Source organism: Mustela nivalis (genome assembly GCF_964662115.1).
Source record: "Mustela nivalis genome assembly, chromosome: 2".
Classification (NCBI taxonomy): Eukaryota; Metazoa; Chordata; class Mammalia; order Carnivora; family Mustelidae; genus Mustela; species Mustela nivalis.
In genome coordinates, this window is record NC_139021.1 from 16,140,550 (window position 1) to 16,156,823 (window position 16,274).

The window sequence follows — 16,274 nt, forward strand, 5'->3', positions numbered from 1 at the left end:
AGATACATAAATAAAGGCTCTTATTTTTTTTTAAGAATTTTGATTCTTGATAACTTTTCATTCTTCAAGAGTCACATTCTTCAAGTGCCCCTGATCAAGAGAATATAATAATTCCACTATTACCTAAGACTTAATGCAGGGCCTATATATACTATGTTATATCTATATTATTATGTACATATATAATGTAAAATATATGAGTATAATATAATAAGTATAATGTAATATATGTTCTAGAGTTAGGTGGATGGTAAAGACAAGCAAGGAAGTCTCCAAGAGAAGTTTTTCCATCTTCAAAATTCCAATTAGAGTTGGAGTCACTGCTGAGGAAAACATTTCCTCATTCTCCACATGTCTTGCATTGGCACATAAAGTATGGAGTTCATCCTTTCAGAACCATTAGGAAGAGAGCACATACCCTTCCACCACTCACTTGGCCTCACTCAGGCATGCAGAGCCATGCTAACCTCTTCATGGGAGAAGCAGTGATTTCCCAGACTGGTGAGATAAATGCAGTCTGTCACCCACTGGTCTGTCTGTCCTTTAACTGAGTGATGTGAGGCTGGCATCAATCCTTTCTGGCCCCCATTCTCTCTCTTTTGGGCAGGTACTTTCACATGGGCACTCTCCCATCCCATTCCTGTCCTCCATGTGGTGGGCCACCTGGATAAGGTGTCTGGCTAGACCAAGAAGCTTCTCTGTCTCACATGATCTGTGGAGACAGGAATTCACCCATGGAGCTGAGGAAGGGTCTGTGCAGCAGACACAACCCCCCATGAGCAGGTCCTAAGGTCTACACTCAGAGGCAACTATGAAGAGGCCAAATGGAAACCACTTGCTCCAAATCACATTTTCTGATCAGCATTACTGACATATTTGGTTCCTTCCTGATGCCTTTTCCTACTTCTCTATTCATTACCAACGAGGAGGGGGTTAGCAGTGTGATTAATTATCATTAGTGTGAATATCATCCCAAGAGAGAAACACTAACAACTCATCTCATAAAAAGAAATAAATCAACTCAAAATGGCAATCTGTCAAGATGGCACTTGAAGCATATGCTGCAAATTCCCACATTAGTAAACTCTACAATTCAATTCATGGTGGCTTGAGAGTGGCTTATAACTTGTTTTCAGGAAGCACAGGTTTCCTTGAGGAGATTTTCCTTCCCAAATTCTTCCACACTAGTTATTTCATGTTCTACCTGTTGATTTTGAACTCACCATCTCACACTCACCCTCCCAGACCTATTCACCTCTAAGCAGGCCGAGCTGTTCTAGAGAGTTCCTAAAACCTAGAATTTCTCCCACCACCACTTCATCACCAATGATATACTTACTGAGATTTTGATGATCTTGTCAAAAAGATGCAGTTGGGGTCCAATGAAATCAAAGACAAAGTACTAAAAAACAGAAAGTTCATTCTGACCATAAATTCCAGGCTTGCATCTAAGAACTTTATTATTGGACTAGTCATAGATTTCTATCATTTTAACCAAATGCTGCATGGTCCTCAGTGGCATGGATGCATCATCAATCAACAGGTCATCCCTTATTTAGGGTCACCTACATTCCTTCCAGTTTTTTTTTCAAATGGAAAAAAAATGCTGTCATCTTCATTTTTGCACAGGATATACATGAATTTTCCTCTAAAATGGACATAAAATGTGCAATTATCAGGTCATGGCTTATGGGCATGTAAATATCTAGTAGATAATATGAAATTTCTTTCCAAAGGGGCCAAGCCATTTTACATTCTCATTGGCAGCATACAAAAAAGCCATTTCTCCATACCCCTGACAACCCTTGATATTATCAATTCTCTTGACTTTTTGACCTATAAATAATGATAGGTGAAAATCATATCTCAGCGTGGTTTTAATTTGGGGTGAATCTAGTTAAAATCTAATTTTCTCAGCACGTTTCAGTTTCAAACATCTTTGTGGCCATTCTCAAGAATAACCAGAAAGAGAATGAGAAGAAATTATGGACAAGGAGGGCTTCTAATTTTAAGAAAGTGATTGAAATTAGAGTTGAAGAAACTCTCTAGGCCAGTCTCTATAGTCTACAGTTAAGAGACTGAAGACTAAAGGATTTAAAAGACATGCCTGGATTCAGACAGCTGGTTACTTCTGAGCCTGAGAGCACGGCTCTACTTCTCCAGAAGTCCTCACATGAGGGCTTCAAGTACTAGATGTTTCACCATTTGAACTTTACCGAGTAACTCCCAAATGTGAGGCTATATTCTCCTAAGATATAGAACGATGGAGTGGTGTTTTGCTGTGGGTTGTGTCTTTTGGGGACTGGTAGGGGTGGGGAAGGCAGGACCAGGAAGTTGCTTTGTAGAATGTTTGTTTTGAGCTTCCAGGTGGAGGAATAATGAAAGGACCTTAGAGATGAACAGGACAGCAACAGAAAAGGGAGAACTAACTGCTCACAGCCTGCTTTTAAAGGGCAACGCAGAAAAACCAAAATGTAGAAATCGAAAGATGCCATCATACATCATAATAAAAAAACCTTCAAACTGGCAGTCCCTGGAGATTAAGGACAGGCCACGTTACATTCAATGTCTTCTGTTTAAGAAAATCAGAAAATACCATGACATTTCAGGAAGTTTTTCATATATATGTTCAAACTTTTAAAGAGTTGTGTTGTTCAGAATTTCTTTTATATGGAAAACACATGAAATACCTTGTCCTGATAGATGAAATGCTGTGAGTTCCTTGGACCAATAAATTAGTTCCAGTGTTTATTGCTTTCTGCTGAGTTTCACATTTCAAACTCAATTACCTCACACAGGTTCGCTAGACCTTTGAGCCACACACATTTTTCTGGCTGGAAAATATTCCCCAGTCCCTATTAATGGGTTCCTTCAACATCTGGTGGGCCTTGGGCTTGAAAATTAGAGTCAAAAGCTATAATAAAAGTTTTCAGTTCAACTTCTGTGTTTTTACTTGAGTGTCGACTGATGATACACAGGCCCAGTTTTGTGTCATTTAGATCCAAGACTTGCATGCATAAAGAAAATACTAATTATATCATTTAACAAACCTGTAGAGCTTTGCAGTTTTAAAACATTTTCATACATATTTTTTCACGTCACACCCATGCTAAAAGTTGTTATGGAGATGATGGGAAGGATGTTATGGGTAGGATGGGAAGGAAAAAATCTCACGTTAGTAAGAGCCTCAAAGACAGGAGTGATGGATAACGAAGCAGGGAATTAACAGCTCAAATGGGATTTGGTTATTTTCTGTTGATTTCATTTCTTATGGACTCCCTTTTCAATTATTATTCCCATTAGGGAAATAATTAAGAGTTTGCTGCATTTTTTGATAATTCACAGTGTCTAAGTGCCTATAGGGAAACAAGCATTCTTGTACACTATTAGTTGGAGTGTAAGTTGTTACTTCTTTGAAGGGCAATTTAGTGATATCAAAATTTTCAATACACATATTCTTTGTCCCAGTTATGCCATATTAATATTATTGTAAGTAGTATCCCAAACCTGAAAAAAATTAATATCCATCAATGAGAGAATGGACTGGTTTAGTAAATTATGGTGTATCAATGCAATGGGAAACTAAACCAATGAGGGGAAAATGAGTTTGAACTATATGTATTGATATAGACTAATTTCTAAGATACATTGTTTTATGAAAAGATCAAGGTCCAAGACAGTGTGGATAGGATGCTACCATTTGGTTACAGTATTTGTTTGCACACTGTATATGTCTAAGATGTATCTGGAAGGATACACAAATGTTTGGTGAGAATGAGTTGGGAGGGATGCGAGCTTAGGGATCAAAGATCAGAGGGACATATGTTTTTCATCATATATCATTTTATACTCTTTGTATCTTTTTTTTAAGATTTTTTATTTATTTATTTGACAGAGAGAGATCACAAGCAGGCAGAGAGGCAGGCAGAGAGAGAGAGAGGAGGAAGCAGGCTCCCTGCTGAGCAGAGAGCCCGATGCGGGACTCAATCCCAGGACCCTGAGATCATGACCTGAGCCGAAGGCAGTGGCTTTACCCACTGAGCCACCCAGGCGCCCCTATACTCTTTGTATCTTTTACCATTTTTTACTATGTAATTTTTTTTTTCAAAAAGAATTTAGTGTGTATAAAATTTAGAGACTTCTGTCTCTCTTTGATATTTTCCTCTCTTTGATCGTCACAATTTTTGCACTCCTTAGAAAAATACATCTGCTTTACTTTCCACTGCAACGTGCCTATTTCAAAATTAATAAATAAATTTCTAGTGTCTCTTTCATGAAAAAGATGTTTATCTTCTTTATAACTGCACTCAATACATTTATTTAATGTAAAACCACAGCTTATCATGGATGGTGAGCATATGCGAAATAAGAAAAAGGGTATATTGAAAATAGGGCAATGAATTTAATATCAGCAGGAATTCCTCCCCACACCTTTTCATCATCCTTTTGGTGAGACTCTAGAGGGTTGTTTGTAAGGAGGCTCAGAGAGCTTGCCAGGGCTTAGATGAGTGATGGGAAGCAGTGAGGAGGGACACAGCTTTTCTATTTTGCTACCATTCCTACAGATGACAACAGAGGGAGCGTGGTGGAGAAGATGCTGGTCACCTCTATGACTTACTTCATTGTAAAATGGACTGTTGGTTCCTTCCTTCACTGTGCTTTGTTTCTTCTCTTCCCCCACTTCAATGATCACAACTGGATCAATGTTCTCACCCACCAGCTGGCGGGCCTCGGTGATGGTGACGGCGATCTACAACACAAAACAACATGTATGCACTCTAGACCTTGCTGCTCATTCACAGAAGAACTGGGGCAGGCCGGGCAGGAGGAGTTATTCACTTACTTGATAGTTTTGGGACCTGACCTCCCCACCATGGATCTTAGTCAACAGTTTTGATCTATTAAAAGAAAGTTTTAACATATTTGTTTCATTAAGTAAGAACACACTTTAAGATCCATAAGCCATGATAATATTTCCCCAGGTACATCTACGTCCACACATGTGATACCTATGCTGTATCACATATTCTTTCTCTGTCTCTGCAAGAGATAAATGTAAATGAGCAAGTGACTTAATTTCTCTATGACTCAGTTTCTCCATCCTAAAATTGGAACTAATAATAATAGTCTTTACCACATGAAGTAATTGCCACAAGTGAATGATATGACTAATTTGTTCTACTGATAGTAAGAATTCTGAGCAGAAATAGAAGGGAGTGTATGACAAACCATAAGTGACTCTTAATCTCACAAAACAAACTGAGGGTTGCTGGGGGGAGGGGGATTGGGAGAAGGGGGTGGGATTATGGACATTGGGGAGGGTATGTGCTTTGGTGAGTGCTGTGAAGTGTGTAAACCTGGTGATTCACAGACCTGTACCCCTGGGGATAAAAATATATGTTTATAAAAAATAAAAAATTTAAAAAAAAAAGGGAGTGTATGAGGAATTACCATGAGTAAGAAATCGACATAAACAAACATGGTAAACTGAAGGCATTGATAGCCCCAAGTATTCGACTCCTTGGATACATGCTCTTTTGCCTTGTACCTTGTAGTCTCTCATTCTTACATGGGCTGGACTTGTGACTTGCACTGGCCAACAGAATGCAGCAGAAATTACTTTTGCTAATTCCAAGCCTAGGCTCAAAAGACTTTGTGTACTTCCACTCCATCTTCCCTCTCTTGGAACTCTGCCATCACCACTATTGGAATAAACTTGGACTAGCCTGCTAGAGGATCTAGTGCCATATGGAGGAGAGCTCAGTGGTCCAAGTGAAGCAATCCCAGATCAGCCTACCACTAGCCAACCCTCCAACCAAAATCAACAGTGTTACCAAATGGCCACATACACATGAGTGATGGATGCCTAACTCTCTAGAACCAGTAAGACCAACCAACTCACTCATAGATTCATAAACAATATTAAATTTTTGTATTAAGCCTCTGAGTTTGGGATTATTATTAACTGATAATGGCAAATCACATGCAGAAGACCAGTTTGTTCTGACTTTTTGTTGGGTAGCATAAACATTGGGGACAACAACAAAGCTAAAAGATCTGACACCTTGATGTATTAAAGAACAGGTGAGGGACAGCTTCTGAGTCTGTCTCCTGTTGTTGCTGACATTCCTGAATTATGAGGCACAGTAGGCCTTAACTCAGGGGATTGAAGGCCAGAAGTTGATAGAGCTGGGCCCCTGGCCTGCTGACAGCGGACTGGTATCAAGAGGCCAGCACTGCCATAGAGGACAAGAAGTAGATACAGACCTCTGTCTTCCTGTCTTAGACCTTTGGCTCCTTGCAGACAGTGATGAGGTATCATTCTCTTTTTCCCAGAACCTGTAGAGGTACCTGCACACGGGAGGTGTTCAGCAAACGTGTGCTAACTGCCTGCACCAACACTGTACCTTCTCTTTGGAGGAGCTGCAGGAATAGGAATGACAGATTCCTGATCATTAATCGAATCTCCTCCCGGTCCTTCCTGCTGAGGAGGCCCCTCCTGTGGTGCCTCAGCTTCACTCTGGCCATCTAGAGAGGCAAACAAAGGAAGAAAACTGTCTATTAGGATACACAGTGGTGGTCTGAGCCTCAACTGTCCCCGCACTATGCCAATCACCATGAGGTGGACAAGGCAACTATAAGACAGTCCCTGCAGCATGAAACTTAACATAAAAGAAAGGCACATACCTTAATTTTTCTAAAAAGAAAATTATATATTCATCTTCTGTTTCCAAAAAAAGAGTAGATTTATATGCATGGCATTATGGAAAGAAACCGAGATTTGAATTGAAAGACGTGATTTCAAGTCACGACCTTGCCACAGGGGACCTTCAGACAAGTCAAGACAAGTCATGTATTCCCTCTGAACCTCCTCAGTAAAATTTAATGTGCATAAGAATCACCTGAAAAGCTTTGAAATGTAGATACTGATTCGGTGAGTCTGGGGTGGAGCCCAAGACTCTGTATTTCTAATAACAATGACCCAGGTAAGCCTGCTCCTGCTGTCTGAGGGCCTATTTTGAGTAGAAAGGTGTCATTGGTTGAATTATAGACTCCAAAGACCTCAAGTCCTAGTCCCCGGAACCTGTAAATGTTACTTGGATAAGGGGTCTTTGATTAAGTTAAGGATTTTGCAGTGGAGATTAGCCCTTATCATACAGGTGGGTCCTAGTTGCAATCATATGTATCAAAAGAAGGAGGCAGAGGAGAACAAAAGAATGCAATATGATCACAAGGCAGAGATGGGCCAGACCCCACCACAGCCGCCGGAAGATGGAAGAGGCAGGAATCAGATACTCCCGAGGGGGTGGGGCCCTGCCAATATTTTTATTTCGGCCCCAAGATACTGACTGTGAATTTCCCGCCTCCATTACTATGAGAAAATTAGTGTGGGTTATTTTAAGCCACCCCGTGTGTGGTCATTTGTTACAGCAGCCACAGGAAATGAATCCATGAGTGTCTAGAAAATTTGAATGAATGGATAGTGAACATATTCTTCAGACCGCCTCTTGCCCCACAGAGGGCTTCTGATTTAGTTGATCTGGGATGTTGCTTGGATGTCCATTTAAAAAAAAAAAAAAAAAACTCCCCAGGTGATTCTCATGTGCAGCAAAGATTAAGAACCACTTCTTAGCCAAATTTTTGGCAAAAACCAAACAGACTGCGTGGTGTAGTTCAAAACCCTGAGTCTAAAGGTTTGGTAGAAATCCCAGCTCTGCCACTTCCTAACATCATGATTTGGGGCAAGTCACTTAACTTCTCAGCCCTGTTTTCCTCATCGATAAAGCCAGGCAAGGCCAACATTACCTACCTCACAGAGGTGTTATATTTCTACTGTCTATTTTCTTTATAGCCCACTTCTCAACCTGTAATGCAGTTACCTCCTCAGGTCTCAGTAGATAAAAGAGGCTTGCCCATCCCCCTCCCTCAGAACAGGATGATTTGAAAACTTTTTTTACAAAGGTGTGGGTACAGGAAAATCACAAAAAGTTGTGCAGCTATCTGGGGCTCAAGGCAGCCAAGCTGTTTGTGCTTGGAGACCCCAAAAATAAAGCAAGAGAGCAGTTACCAGAAGCTGGAAGGAGAGGAAGTCAGACCGAGTCAGCTTCCCTACAACTGTTCCGTTTAGGGACACATCCAGCCACTGGATCCAAGCTCACACCCCCGCCCCTCCTCAGACTTCCTGCTGGGGCATCCCACTGGAAAGGGACCTGGCTTCTGCATCAATACAGGTCAGCCTCTTGGGACCCAGAACAGCTGGAAAGGGGTGGAGAATTGATTTAGAAAGGCAAACAGAAGAGTCCTACACAGGGCTATCCTCCCTCTGCCCTACTCAAGTGCACCGTTCTATACCAGAATCTAGCACAGGACCCAGGACTCAGCAGACCATCCTTTAGCATTTGTTGAGGAAATGAAAGAACGCCTGATCATGAAAGGAACTTGGTAATTTCATTGGGTAACTAATTAATGGATAGGTTAGGATCATTGGAATTTTATGAAATTAAGACAGAGCCACTCTAGGCCTCAAATACAAGGATATGAGAGGCACTGACTTGGAGAATCTTCAAACACTTCATCCAGAAAAGCCCTAACTTCCCAGACCAGGCCAAAAAAAAATGAGACACCAGAGTAACCTCAGTTCTATGGACTTTGTTTTATCAGTCTCCCACGGAGCAAGCCCCTGGCCAGCAGCATGAATGCTATTTGCTTTCTAGGAGGGGCCTGGTACCTCTCTGCCCTGTTTGCTTTGTGGGCTAAGGACTCTAATTAGAATGAGCCAGGGGAGCCAGCTTCTCTGAAATGGCTCAGGTTGGCTGCCCTAAATCTCCACCAGCTTGTTCTTTCCTCCCCAGTGTAGTCAGTAGCGGCCGCTACCTGGAGGTTGACCCATGGAGTAGGAAAACCCAGGCTCTTGTATAAGAATGACTTCTGCTGGGGAGCCAGTTTCTCCAATTCTTAACTGTGCAGCTTTGGGCAAGTACTTAACCTCTCTGTACCTCTTGTAGAACAGATGCAAAGGAACCTACATTTTAGACTCATGAACAATGCATGTCAACTAAAAAGCAGCAGGGACTTATTAAATGTGTCCTAAATATTATTTTTCATAAGTTCCTGAACGTAAGGGACTGGCTTATTCAACCTTGTGCCCTGGGACCTACTGCAGGGTCCTAATTTCAAGGATACCAGAAAAGACCTAAAAGCCTTTTCCACCTATTCCCTGGTCAGCAGCTTGAAGCCCTGCCCCCACTTAAAATACCTCTCATCCCATCCAAGGATGACTTCATTGTTATTACCAACACTTTGGTTTGAACGAGTTTCCATAGATTTCCACTGTAGGTTATATGTGAGGGCAGGAAGTGAGCTGGGGGAGAGGCACACGAAGTGACAGGACACCCACAGGGGGCAGCAGTGAAGGGTGAAGGAGCCCCCCCCCCCCAGAAGGCAAGAGGGGTGAAGATAAAGCAGACCCACTGCACCATTTTGGTTTGGAAATGGTCCAGAAAACTGGCCTTGCATTGGCTGTTGTCAAGGGGCACTGGGCAGAAGCCTCTAGGAGACCACCACAGAACTGCCCAACTAAAGTGCTTAATCCTTTTTTGACTCAACAAACCTGTGAGTCTTCCTGATGCTGGGTCTGGCCCCACTGGCACACTTCACACTGTACCTTGGGGATTCGTTTGCTCTTTTGAAGAAGCAAACGGTCCATTCGGAGGACGCAATCTCAGACAGCCCGGACGGACCTCCCAATCCCACTCACTGCTTCGTGGCTCTGTGTTCCCAGTCTCAGGGCAGATTCTGAGGTTTGTGCAGCCACACAGGGTCCTGTGATCTGAAGGACCTCATCACACTTCGCCCAATCCTCTGCTGTTGCCCTCCAGAAACTTCATAATTTCTTAACAATGGCTTTGCATTTTCGTTTTCCACTGTGCCCTGCAAACTCAGCAGCTCCCACATTTGACTTTCTCTCTCTGCATCTCTACTACCTTCTTTGTAAACCTGTTGTTTATAAATAGCAACACCCGTTGGTAGGATGATGGCAGGGTCGAACGAGACAATAAATAAGCCTCTCCTGTAGCAGTTGCTGTCCTCACTCTTATTTTTAAATTCTCACTGGATCCTCTTCAAGGCATGTGAGGTCAGCCCGGCAGCCCCCATGGTGCCCACTTCACAGAGGGAGAAACTGAGAATCACAGATGGGTTGAGATTCCTGGGCCAGGGAGCAAATCAGGACAGAAACAGGAGCTTGAACCTTGCTGCAGCCTCTCCCTAGGGTCCTCTTCCACGGCCCAGCAGGTGTCCACCCCACCCTAGTTGGCCCAGTGACCAGGTGACCAGCAGTCCTGGGATGGATGCCACTCCTGCGAGAGCAGCAGGGCCTGAAGACCCAGCAGGCAGCACACGTCCCGCCTTGCTCCCATGGAGGGAGAGTTCCATTCTCAGCCTGGTGGACTCAGCTCCATGAGACCTGTAGGCTGCAGGGCAGTGCATTTCCCTCACCCCCCAAAGCCTTACCTTGGGCAGCCTTATTGGCTAGGATTAGCCCCGTCTCTGCTTTCTTCTTCTTCTTCTTCAACTTGAGCCCAAACATCCCCTTTCTGAAAAGAAGAAGAAAAACTAAATAACACTGTAATAGTAACGTCGAGTCATTCAAACATCTGAGGACACACACACACACACACACACACACACACACACACACACACACCCTGAGTTATCCTGGAAGCTGATCAGCCTCCTCTTCCACCCTGGGGATGGGGACCAAAACACCTGTGTCAGGGTGACCCAATAAGGTCTTCAGACAAGTCTACATTTGCAGAAACCATGAAGCCCCACCAGAAATCATGGGTCCACTCAGAACTTAAATGGGACTATGAAGAGACCCAGCTGGTATTTTGCTGTTTCTCCTCACTTACCTGTACCAGGTACTCAAGTGAATGACATCACTTAATCATCACAGCAACCCTCTCTTACCCATCTTATAGATGAGAAGACAAGGCCCAGAGAGGGTAGTTGCTGTTTCTGAGGTCACACAGCTCTGAGCATCAGGACCACAGGAACCCAGGCTTTAACCATTGGATGGCTGAGCAGGTTACCCTGAGCAGAGTGAACACAATCTCCAGAGCCGAGGTCCCAGAACATTTCAAGGTCAAGAGACCACGGACTCACTGGGGTCCCACCACCAGTACAGAGCTCAGCACACACATGATGTGTTCCCAGAAAATCAGCTACTATTATTGTTGGCATTATTAGCTGTGGGTGGAAGCTACTTGGGGCCTCCTTCTATCCCAGGAAATGGCTTGCTCCTCTGTCTTAACAGACAGCAGAAGCATTCTGCACAGTCCTCCTGAGAGAATCCTCTTCTGGAGTTGAGAGACTGAATGCTGGCTGGAACGGTGGATGGACCCAGTTCAGAAGAAAGTCCTGGCCTTGAGTCAGACAGGCTGGCGGGCCCTTGGAGGATGGGAAAGGAAGAACAAGGACCGAACAGAGGAGGAGGGAGGAGAGAGCAGCAAACCCTTCCAGGAATACCCTGCAGTCCCAGAGCGATGTGAGGGAAGTGAAGGGCCATCAAAGTTGTCCAGTGCGCTTACGGACACAGGACGCGGGAGGCGCTTAGGGACACAGGACGCGGGAGGCGCTTACGGACACAGGACGTGGGAGGCGCTTACGGACATAGGATTCAGGAGGGGCTTAGACGAGGGACCCCACATCAGGCTGTCTGGGTTCTGGTCCCAGCAAGTGCAGCCTGAACCTCTCTACACTTCAGGTTCTTCATGCATAAGGTGAGATAAGAAATGTAAAGCATTTAGCACAGTGCCTGGAACATACCAGTTGCTCAATAAATATTAGTTATGCTGTTATTATTGTAATGGGTAGGATTAAGACCAATGAGTGGAAGCTACTAGGTGACAGAAGTTCACTTCATTTATTTATTTATTCACTTACTTACTTATTTTTTTTCCTTATTACTTTTATGTCCTGCCTTAATTCAACTGAGGAATTAAGGAGCCCTCCACCTTAGTGTTGTCTGAACAGTGAAATGGACGGCATTGAGTGGGAGTGAGTTCCCTGTTCCTGGAGGTGTACAAGCAAAGGTCACCAATGGCTGGAAAAGGATATTGTAGAGGACAAACATCAGAAGAGGGGGACTGGCCTATGGGATCTTGGGGGTCCTTTAAGATGCTGAGATAAAGTAGCATGGAAAGAATGGGCTCTGGAAGCCCCCAGACTGGACTGGGCAAGTCACAGTATTTCTCTGAGCCTCAGCTTCCCCATGGGTACAAATTTATGGAAATAAATAATAACGTACAATAACTTTATAGAATCATGAGAATAAAAGACGTGAAGTAAGCAACGCACTGAGGGCAGTCCCTGGTATGTAGAAAGTGCTAGAATGTGCCCGTTTTGGAGGTAACATTTTCCTTCTTTGATTTACCATCTTCTATGATGCAAATCACTCTCAGTCTCCCAAGAATCTCAGGAGAACATACAAAAGGATGATTTCCCTCTTCTGAAATTTCTTAAAGGCAACTTCCAATAACTTTCCTGTTTTCAATAGAGAGTTACCAAGCAGAGGGTCAAAGCCATATCTTCCAAACCCTGACTTGCCAGTGCAGTATCCAAGGGCTCAGTGCTATCATCATTTCGTGGAGGCAGAATCTGATGTCCCCTGGGACTTGGCCAATGAGTTCTGCAGACTAGTTGAAGGTTACTTCCATCAGCGAACAGGAAGTCACTACTAATAAATGACAGTATCTACCACAGGGAGACTCGAAGCTCCTACAGGAAGCTGACATCCTCATCACAGATGGCCTGAGCATTCTGAATCCCCCATCAGGCAGCCAGTGACTGAGGCATTAAGTCATGCCTGAGGTGACTGGCGAGGGCACAGGCAGAGGGAAAGATGGGTCTCCCTACCCCACTGAAACCAGGCGTCTTGGCCCTGCTAACCATCAGGGGCACCTCATGAAGTTTAAAAGAGACCAATGTCTGGAACCACTTCCAGAGATCTATAATTGCTTTGGAGAAGAACCAGTGCCAAGAAGCCCTGCTCTAGGCACAGCTCAGACCCAGCTACCAAGGAAGCCAGAGAGCCTTGCAGTAAATGCCCATTGGATTTACAACCAGTTCGGCTCTCCTGGATGGGTTGATATTTGTTCCACAAACACACAAGGTTGTTTGCCTGAAATCCTGAGTCAGTCATCAAGGGCACTCCCAGCATGACTCCCAGCATGAAAGGCTTCTGGAAGAAAATTGATTTTTCCTCCTCAGTCACTTGTTGTCTGCAGTAGAGAGAAGGCACGGCTTGCTGGCCCAGAATAATCATGCCTCTGGCAGACTGGGCAGCAGAGAGCGACCTGGAGAAAGAAGACAGCTCACAGGCCTGCTTGCATCTCCTATTAGCTCTCAAATTTAGAACCAGACCCTTAGCCCAGATGAGCATGTCTCATTCCCACGTGGGCTTTTCTGACCCAATTCATACGGTGGTGAACAAAGCTTATACAGTGTAAAACATGCTACGAAATACTGCATTACAACACTGGAGACAAGGAAATGTGTTACAATATTCTCCTGAGTGAGTCTAATACTTTGAAGCACAGATTAATGCTTACTTTGTGCCAGGAGCACCATTCGACACATATTATCTCCAAGGATTCTCACAACATACCACGAGGCAGATGCTACTGTTTCCCATTTTTACAGATGAAACGCTGTCAGCCTGTGTATTGGGATCAGCTAGTAAATCAGGAAGGAAGTTCTCCAGGGTAGGAGCCATCAGCCCCCCTTCTCCTTGTCGGTGTGCCCAGGAGTCCAGCATGGGAACCCCCCACTTCACAAAAGAAGGATGGGGCTCTCTGGCTTCAGATCTACTGAATTTCCTCCCAGGGCCACCCCAAGGTAAGTCAAGACACACAGAAACCCCAATATCAACCTGGTCTCCTCAGGGTGAAAGCTACCATGACTCTGATATCTGTATCCAAACAATGAGAACATTACACAGTGTGCTTGTTAGGCTCCCTTCAGTACCTGTGTTCCAGGTGACATCACTCCAGGTGGCCCCACAGGGCTGGCACTGCCAGGAAGGCAGCCAGCCCAACACACAGGAGGAGGAGCTCAACGGCCAGAGTTTCATCCCTACCATTTCTAACTATGCCAGTGGGGCTAGCCATGGGACTTCTCGGAGCTCAGGCTCCACTTCTGCAGGAAGTGGCCATAAAGTTAACTCTGCTTTTGTCATGGGGTGTGATGCCTATATGGCCACCCTGTGTGCTCATGCTGCACTGTTAGGAACTCTACAAATAATTAATGTCCTCTCATGTCCATGGCTCCCTGGAACCAGGGTTAGGAAATGGCTCACAATTAGGGTCTCCATGTGGTTTTCCACTTGCCTCACAAAATTCCCCCTCTGGAATCACCTTTTCTACCTGCAATGTGGAGTGGAAGCAGCTCAGGCCAAGCAGCCAAACACTAAGCTAATTGAGTCCGCGGGTGTGACCAGGACCAGCCCTTGCTGCTCTTCTCCCACCTAAGAGAACACAGGATACAGGTCATCTGTGCCCCTGACCCTCCAAAATCAGTCATAACATCCAGCATGGAAAAAAAAAACCACTTTGATTTGTGGATTTATTTATATGGTAAACTCTTATAAACGTTAAAACTCCCTATTAAAAAAATGGATTTCTATGTAATCAGGAGTACCTTAAAAATAAAGCAAAAACAAGCTTTACCACTGTTCTGAGGTTATCCAGAGAGCCTTGGATAAATTCCCAGCTGCCTACCGAGGAATATCTGCTCCGTGTACTCATCTTATTTTTAAAACTGGGATATATTCGTTAAAGGAAAACCACCAAATATAGAACTAGCCATAATGTGGATTTTGACTGAAGATTGTTACATAAATCCATGGGACCCCCTGCCTTGTCAAGACGGCAATGTTTCTTCCTCTCTCCCCATTATCTTCCTGTAATAACTTACCTGCTCTATTTCCTATTTCTTTAGGCAACGGTGCCCAACTTTGGTTGTACATTGGACTCCTATGGGGTGCTTTCGAAAATGGTTTCCCACACTGCAGCCAGACCCCATCCCAGAGGGTCTGATGTCACTGGTCAGCAGTGAGGACAATGCTCAGTGCCTTTCAGATTCCCAAGGTCATTCTAATGTGCAGCAGCAGTGCTGGAAATCCTTGTGTGTAAGTAATTAGTGCCAGAGAGCTTTCCTCCCAAAGAGAAGGTGTATGGTTTCTAAGGGAAATTCAAAGACAAATTTTCAGCCACCGTGAAACTTGGGAAATTCAGAGCACTTGCTGAATATATTTGTTAGGCTGGCCTTGATCATCCTACCTCAGCTCCTCTTCCACCCAACCCTGATCCTGGTGATTAGCCCACAGAATTGTCTCCTTCACTACTATGCACAGAATCAACCCAACCTTGGAGGAACCAACTCCTCCAGTTTGAAAGAGCGGGATCAGTCCTCTGTTTGGTCCAAAGTGTCCCAGACGATGGCCCGAATAGACTGAGCAATGACTCCCAACCTCACGGGAACCAGCTCGCTCCGGCATACTCTGATTTGCCATCTCCCACCTCACTGCGACAGTAAAATAAACATTTCTCTGTTAGACCCTCACTTTGTCCATTCCAGCCTCAGTGGCCAACATAAGGAGTTATGTTACCAGCTTCACAGACAGTCACTGAGAACCTCAACATTGTCCCTTCAAGACTCAGCTGAGTCTAGGAAATGCATCTCCGAGGATACTAATGAATCCTTCCTCCTGTGGTTTCTCTGACCCAAGACTGACTCAGGGATAATTCAGAGCCACATGGTATAGAGCTGGCCTGGCTCAGCCCTGACAGACCTTCAAAGGGCTTGCCAATGCTCAAGGACAAGGTGGTAGAAGGCTGGTTCTATAGGATTCCCCAGGAAAAGGAGAGCTTTCCCCTCGGGTGCATCTCGCCCAACTGGCAGCATGCCGACAGGGCTCACAACTGACATATTTTTCAACCTGTGGCCACTGGCCTCCAACCTCTCCTGCTCCTCCCCTATAGCTAAGATCAGCCCATGACTGCTTGGCTAGAGTGCAAGAAAGAAAAATAAATACTGGCAGGCAGTAGAGTTAGGGCTGTGAAATTTTTCCCAGCCCCAAACCTTCTCTTACCCGGGCCCCTATGAAAATGTTCATTTTTCTTATTCTATTCTCTTCATATCCAGACTAATTGGAGACCTGATGTCTGTTTTCCTAAAGACAAAAAATTAACCTCTCTTCCAAAAAATAGACT

At 44.3% G+C, this 16,274-nt stretch overlaps 1 protein-coding gene across 1 annotated transcript in view; it reads right to left on the bottom strand.

Moving 5' to 3' along the window:
- The window catches only part of FER1L6 (fer-1 like family member 6), a 160,588-nt gene that overhangs the window by 107,134 nt on the left and 37,180 nt on the right, over positions 1-16,274 (bottom strand). The window contains exons 2-6 of the mRNA XM_082721744.1: positions 10,513-10,595; positions 6,408-6,528; positions 4,844-4,898; positions 4,619-4,750; positions 1,340-1,402 (exon numbers count right to left, since the gene is read on the bottom strand). Of these exons, the coding sequence (XP_082577870.1) occupies positions 1,340-1,402; positions 4,619-4,750; positions 4,844-4,898; positions 6,408-6,528; positions 10,513-10,595 (454 nt within the window). The remainder of the gene's footprint in view (positions 1-1,339; positions 1,403-4,618; positions 4,751-4,843; positions 4,899-6,407; positions 6,529-10,512; positions 10,596-16,274) is intronic.